General features: G+C 46.3%; 1 protein-coding gene across 1 annotated transcript; it reads right to left on the bottom strand.

Moving 5' to 3' along the window:
* Nucleotides 1-1,437: 1,437 nt before the first annotated feature.
* MRPL18 (mitochondrial ribosomal protein L18) lies at nucleotides 1,438-6,177 on the bottom strand. The gene is made up of 4 exons (XM_084776462.1): nucleotides 5,957-6,177; nucleotides 5,492-5,678; nucleotides 3,742-3,973; nucleotides 1,438-1,816 (listed from the first exon to the last, which is right to left on the bottom strand). Exons 1-4 carry the CDS (start codon nucleotides 6,006-6,008, stop codon nucleotides 1,745-1,747), a joined length of 543 nt encoding a protein of 180 aa, XP_084632588.1. The 5' UTR covers nucleotides 6,009-6,177; the 3' UTR covers nucleotides 1,438-1,744.
* Between the last annotated feature and the right edge of the window lie 1,084 nt (nucleotides 6,178-7,261).

Raw genomic sequence — 7,261 nt, 5'->3', positions numbered from 1 at the left:
TAAATGAGATGTTTCAATCCACATTTAATGTGAGGGGAGAAAAAAAAACCCATATATATATTTATTGATCAGAGGGTGACTCTTAGCTATTGAGTGAATGCCTCCGAACCAATGCTTAAAAACAAAAAATAGAAAAATGCTAGTCATTTTTCTAATAATTAATACATGAGTAAGATATTTTACTCAAGTAAACCTATTTAGGTACACAATGTCTGGGAAGTGTGCTAAAAGTCACCTTGTTTACATGTCTTTTTCACAGTTTTGGAGTGTTTGTTTTTTCACCGAGACAGGGTTTCTCTGTGTAACCTTGGTTGTCTGGGTCTTGCTTTGTAGACCAGGCTGGCCTTGAACTCACAGAGATCCACCTGCCTCTGCCTTCCGAGGGCTGGAACTAAAGGTGTGTGCCACCATACCTGCCTCGAATGACATGTTTTAACACATAATTGTTATTTGTTAAATTGTTCTTCAAGACAGGGTGTCTCTCTCTGTGTAGCCTTGGTTGTCCTGGACTCGATTTGTAGACCAGGCTAGCATTGAACTCAGTGATCTGCCTGCCTCTGCCTCCCTGAGTGCTGGGATCAAATGCATGCGCCACCATACCTGGCTTAACACATAATTATATATATTATATATAATTTTATATTTTATATATTTATATATAACATACAATATATTTTATATATATATATATATAAAATATAGCCAGCATGTGTGTGCCTAACATGTGGAGGCCAAAAATGGGTATTGGATTTCCTTGAACTGTGGTACCAGCTATGAGCTGCTACCCAGGTCACTGGAACCACATCCAGTTCTTTTGTGAGAGCATCAAGCGTTCTTAACCACAGAGCCATCTCTCCATCCCCTTGTGTGACTATTTGTAAAGCATTTTCTACAGCCAGATTTGAATTCTCACTTCAAGGCCAGGTGACCATTACCCACCGTCACATCCGCCTCCCACTAGCTGCTCCTCACAGGCATTTCCTAAGATTTGCCTGCAATCACCAGGGGTGAGTCCAGGGCCGACTAAAAGGCATTTTTGGTGTATCTCCACATACTATTTCTGAGTTTACAATTACACTGATATTAAAAACAAAACAAGGGCTGGAGAGATAGCTCAGAGGTTAAGAGCACTGTCTGTTCTTCCAAAGGTCCGGAGTTCAATTCCCAGCAACCACATGGTGGCTCACAACCATCTATTGTGAGATCTGGTGCCCCCTTCTGGTGGCAGGCACACATGTGGGCAGAGTATGTATAAATAATAAATAAGTCTTTAAAACAAAACAAAACAAAACCCGGCCCACATCCTGGGCAGCAAACAATCCTCTTTCCCTGGATTGGCCAAGAACCGTCCACGATCTTCAGTGCCTTATAGAAAGGTCACATTTGCTCTGTAGCCGCAAAGTGTTTACAGAGAGTAACACAGCTAGGACTCACAGCTTGTTGTAAACATTTTTAATTTGTTCTTTAGTGGCTGTAACGGGTGACTTCCCTTAAGTACTTCTTATGTCCAAGAAGTGGACAAATGTAGCCCTTGATTAAAACAACAAAACCACACAAGCGCGCACACGAAGTGGGGAGAAGCTAATTTTAAGTAACTTTCCACTGTGGCATTATTGCTATGAAGCGTTCGGCCTGGTCCTCCCTCCAAATGCTTTTCTTTCCTTTAATGCAGATGATTTCTTTTGATGGCTGCTGCAGCTGACACTTTTATATTTACACTTTCCGAGCAGTTAATGCTTCTATTTCATTCATAGATTCTCCGGGGCTCCCGAAGCACCACGCCACTTTCTGTCATGGCCTTTTGTAGATGTTTCATCTGGTTTGCAGATCAGCAGAGAGAGGGGGAAAAGGAAAACAGTTAGCCTTGAGAAACCCTGAAAAACAGTTTGTTTTCCAAGAGACAACGAAACCATTGATTTCATCTTGTTTTTCTTTGAGCAATCTTAAGAACAGAAGTCAAGGTGGGGCAGAAATTGTGGGAGTGGTCAACCAACGACTGATCCAGCTTGAAACCCATGCCATGAGAGGGACCTCACTCCTGACACTGCTGGGGTGGGGCCAGGAACCAGACGCTGGATAGCCCAGAGACCTAGACAGAACCAAACATGACTGGCCAAAATAAATAAATAAATACAGTCAATGAAATGATTCCTAATGTCATAGGCAAGAGCCTAGCATAGCTGTCATCAGAGAGGCCTCATCCAACAACTGACAGAAGCGGCTGCAGAGACCCACAGCCAAACATTTGGCAGAGTTGGGGGTCTCCTTTGGGAAAAGTGAGGTGGAAGGTTGTAGGAGCCAGAGGAGGTGTAAAGGACAACACAAGAAAACCCACAGCTAACCCGGGAGCCTGCATGGGTCTGACCTCGGTCTCTTTCTTATGTTATGGTTTTATAGCTTTGTCTTCTTGTGGGATGGAGGGAGGCTGCTTTTGGGACCCTTTTCCTCCTACTGGGTGGCCTCATCCAGCTTTACTATGAGGGGAGGTACCCAGCCTTACTGCAACTTGATATGCCATATTTGGTTGATCTCCCTGGGAGGCCTGCCTTTTTCTGAAGGGAAATGGAGGAGGAGTGAATGGGGGGGGGGAGGGACTGGGAGAAGATGGGGGGGGGGAACTGTGGTCAAGAGGTAACATATGAAAGAATAAAAAGATAAGCAAGAATAATTTTAAAAAAAGAACATAGGAAAAAAGAAATGGAGCGATACAGGGTATCAGCACGTTCAACTGCAAGTGCAGTGTTAACATCCTGGACTACAGGTTCTCAGTCACCCAGCATTTGAAACTTGCAACACTGACTGACGTCAGCTTGTGCAGAGAATGGGAAGGCAAGCTCCTATGGACTGCTGCAAAAATCAAATGCTGCCACAGTATTCAGCCAAGGCCTAACACATGGAATATCCTCAGAAAATAATGTAAGTATATCTAATATCAAGAACTGACCAAATGCCGGCTGTGGATGGTGTACACCTTTGATCCCAGCACTTGGGAGGCAGAGGCAGAGGCAGGTGGGATCTCTTGAGTTTGAGGCCTGCCTGGGCAGTCAGGGCCTCACAGAGAAACCCTGTCCCCAAAAACCAAACCAAGTTAAAAAAAGAGAGCTGACCAAATACCTCCCCCCCACCCCCCGGTTGTCGTGTGTGTGTGTGTGTGTGTGTGTGTGTGTGTGTGTGTGTGTGTTGCTGCACGTGCCAGGCAGCACTCAGAGCCACCCTCCATCTCTGTAGCTTGTGTGTTATGGATGGAACACAGCCTCTACTATGCTCTACCACAAGGTGAGAGTTCTACCACCGACTTACAGCGCCTGCCTTCCCTTTGAAAATTTTGAGATACGGTCTTACTAAGTTATTCAGGCAAACCTTGAACTTGAGATTCCTCTGCCTCAACCTTTTAGACCTGTATCACCAACAACTAACCACACCTTTTTTTTTTTTTTGAAACAGGATCTCCTGACTTGATGGAATTTGCTTCATACGCCCTAAACTCAAGAGATCCATCTACTGCTTCTACCCCACCAGACCAAATTTTTTATCTTTTTTTGTTTTGATTTGTTCTGTTTTTCGAGACAGGGTTTCTCTGTGTAACAGCTCTGGCTGTCCTGGAACTCTGTAGTCCAGGCTGGTCTCGAACTCATGGAGATCCGCCTGCCTCTGCCTCCTAAGTTCTGGGATTAAAGGCATGCACCAGCACCGCCCAGTCAAATGTTTACCTTTTAGGTAAATACATATAAATAAAATTACCGAATCAGAGGATGCCTCCCACGGGGTTGGTTGGTAGACCATGAAATTGATTCCGGCTTCTAAGCATCTCTGTGCCAGCACGCGTCCTATACTCTCACAAGCCACCACATTTCTGGTATTATAAAGGTGCTTCTTAATAGCCCATTCTCGAGTGGATGCCGAAACCACAACCTGGCCGCTGAGGCTCTCAACCAGCGCTTCCACGTGATGCTGAGTCTTTATAACACGCAACCTAGATGAAAAAAGAATAAAATTGTAAAGCAATCTGCTCACCACAAAAGTTAAATTACTTCAGGTGAATATATGCCTATGTGTTTCTCAAGAATTCAGCGACTAGGCTGTTAGGATAGCTCAATGGTTAAAGGTGCTCCCTGCCAAGGCTGACAACCTGCATTTAATACCCAGGACTTACAAGGTGGAACGTGATGTAAGAGTAGGTGGCATGTACGTGAACCTGTGTATGTATGCACACACCAATGATAAAACTGAAAAAGCAAAACCCAGACAAATTCCACTCTAACAAAAACACTCACCGAGAAAGCCAGTGGCAGGTAACACCTACCCTCTGCAGCAGAAGATAATAATCTAATGATCTGGCTCTAAGGTGACATACAAACATGTCTGAATCCTAGCTCTGGCATTTATTCATCAAGTCTCCCTCAGTTGGATTCCTCTGTCTCCGGGAAGTGGGGAAAACTGTTACACCTGCTCCATAAGTAGTTTAAATAATTAAATGAAAACGAAACAAACAAGCCATAGAGTCAAAGCAAGTAGCATAGCTCCTGGTAAATCCAATGTTTTCAATAACCAGCCATCGTGGAGCCAGGGAGTCCACTTTAGAGGCCGGGCGCCTGCTTTGTGAGCTGAAGGTCCTGGTCTAATCCACATCATGCCCCCCCCAAACAAAATGTAACATTTACTTTTATGTGCATGAGTGTTTTGTCTGCATGGATGTCTGTGCACCACCAAGGGCAAAGGAGGGTGTCAAGATCCCTGGGAATTACAGATGGTTGTGAGCTGCCATGTGGGTGCTGGGAACTGAACCTGGGTCCTCTGCAAGTTCAGTAGGAGCTTTTTTTTTTTTTTAACTAAACATTTTTAAAAAATTTTTACATATACATTTATATTATTACACATATATACAAAAAAACTACCTATACCAAGAAGAAACACAAAACAATAAGGAATTATATATCTGTAGGCGCTTTTAACTGATGAGCTAACCTAACCCTCCAGCCCCCACAAATAATTTTTTAAAAATTTTAAATAAAGCAGCATCTCATTTCTATTAACAGACTTTTAACTAGCCTTCCTTTTATTCCCCACTTTAAAAATCATTAAGGCTCAACCCTTATTCTCTAGTTTGCCCTAGTTAGCAAGCAAATAAAACTAATTCTGCTTACCATTCCTTCATCACACTACACTCACCCCTTTACTTACAGAACCGCAGGTACACAGGCCTGTCGTTTCCTCACGCGCAGCCTAGCAGCCTCCTCTGCTAGAACGTCCTCCACGGCAGACCCATTCAGTGTCTTCCTGTCCTTTAGATCTCAGCTTTTTGACATGTCACCCTCAGTACGTAGTCTCTTGCTCTCTAAGTTTTCTTTGCTCCCTGGTCTTCTCTATCCACCCGTCATCCTCTTGACACAACCTGGGGCTTACCTGACAGGGTCAGTCAAGGATTGATGAAAATGACGTTCAAGGCGCAATGCACAGCTTTGTGAGTCAGTCACAAGCCGATTTTATTTACCTGTGCCAGAACTCACGGTTGGGCCACACCGTCGCCCAGCCCCGTTCTTTCCTCGCCACACCTAAGAGCTCCAGATTCCGAGGGTTCCGGTTGGTGAACTCTGGGGCCACCGCTTCGTTCTCCTTAGTCTCCACGTCAGGCTGCACCGCCGGCGAGGACCTGGTTGAGAGGGCTGCGAACCCACACTCTAGGAAACGAAAACGGCCACATGGCTCTTTAAAGTGACTACAGCGGGCACGAGAGGGGCATGCTCTAACCATTCCCATCACAAGGGCCAGAAGCGGAGAGATACGGCCGCCTGACCACAGGCTGTCACCACCGCACACCCATAACGTTCGACAGTCGCCCCGATGCGGTTAGTGCGTTCACTTTCCCACCCGGAACCTCGGGTACAAAATCGGATTTGCAAAGTTACATATACTGTGCACGGAGTTGCAGGCAAGGAAGAGGGGCGAGATTAGTTACCCAGGTTCCTGAAAACAGACAGACATTTCCAGACCCGTGGCTGAAGCGCCATCGCTGATGGGACGTAGGCAAAGCCCCGCAGTGCCCTGCCTTCCTTTGCTCACGGCTGTCCCAGTGAGAAACTAGTCGCAGCCATATTAACTAAGGGAAAGGCCAGAGGCTCCCGCAGTTCCTCGGTGCCTCCAGGACCCGGAACTAATACTGAGTGGCCGAACGAGCGAGCCGTATCTGCGATCCACCAATCACCCTTGACGTTGAGCTAGGGGGGCGGGCCACGCTGGTTTCCCGACATCCGGAAAGCTTCCTTGGGGCACGCTTAACTCCAGGCTGTTCTGGGGCTTTTGCCAAGGAGCTGAGGATCACCGAGGGGCGCAGGAGTGCACGGTTTCCTCAGTATGGAAGATTCTTACCCGCCCCGCTCCCGCGGGATCGCCCAATCTCATTCTCGTTGAGCCTGGAGCGAGTCTCAGCTGACTCGCCTAATGCTCCCTGATACCTGAATATGATGAGAGGCGCTCGAGCTCCCAGCCGTACTTAAGGAGAGGGTCCGTTGTCTCCTCCCAGTACACCCTAATTCCGCCCTACCATCTTGTCTAGAAAGCGCTAGAATGTACAAAGACGCATGCGCACCCCTAGCAAGAGCCAGACTCCTCCCCCAACCAACATACTGACTTGTTTTCCTTCCGAACCTTTTAAATTTTTTTATGTAATTCTTTAATTTTAATAGGGCTATGGATAATCTAATAACTATATCCAAGTGCATGCTAACCTCATAAGTACCCTAATTGTATGAGTTAACAATAATTAGAAAAGCATAGTCCAACTATCGGGTGATGCTTTGCTCTCATGAAATCTGGGATAGGATCTGTGCAGGGGGTCCTTTTGCAGGTGGCCCAGTCTTGTCAACGGTGTACGTCTCTGTTGGGTCCTGCGGCAGGGCCTGGCTGGCATGGCATGGCTTCTACCTAGGGGCGGGACTCCCCCTTCCCCGTCTCGTGCCTCTTCTAATAAACCTGCATTTATATTATAGCTTCGTAGTCATTAGCTCATTCTGTTTAACCAATCAGCTTCAAGATCGACTTGAGGACGGGCTGAGGGGACTAGACCTAGTTAAGGTCTCTCTGCGCCTTACGTCACCCATAATAAGTCTGGGGTATTTAATCTCAATTAGGGTCTTGTTGATTGCTTCAAGAAGACGAGACGCACGTCCGTTCAGCCTATCCTGAGCCCTTCAACGGCGAAGTGCAACGCTGACTCTTGCGTCCGCTTCTCTAATCAGGTTGCACTCTCCCATTGCACTCCCGA

This window comes from Acomys minous (assembly GCF_964271855.1).
Source record: "Acomys minous genome assembly, chromosome: 3".
NCBI classification, from domain to species: domain Eukaryota; kingdom Metazoa; phylum Chordata; class Mammalia; order Rodentia; family Muridae; genus Acomys; species Acomys minous.
The sequence above is the reverse complement of the archived record's forward strand: the minus strand, read 5'-3'. Positions and strand labels throughout refer to the sequence as shown.

What these genes read in the sequence shown, in the direction of transcription:
- MRPL18 (XM_084776462.1), bottom strand. Translation starts at nt 6,008, where the DNA reads ATGGCGCTTCAGCCACGGGTCTGGAAATGTCTGTCTGTTTTCAGGAAC. An exon ending in GTCTGTTTTCAGGAACCTGG is followed by an intron (nt 5,679 to 5,956) that starts GTAACTAATCTC and finishes TTCGTTTCCTAG; the next exon opens with AGTGTGGGTTCGCAGCCCTC. An exon ending in GGGAGGCATCCTCTGATTCG is followed by an intron (nt 1,817 to 3,741) that starts GTAATTTTATTT and finishes TCTGCAAACCAG; the next exon opens with ATGAAACATCTACAAAAGGC.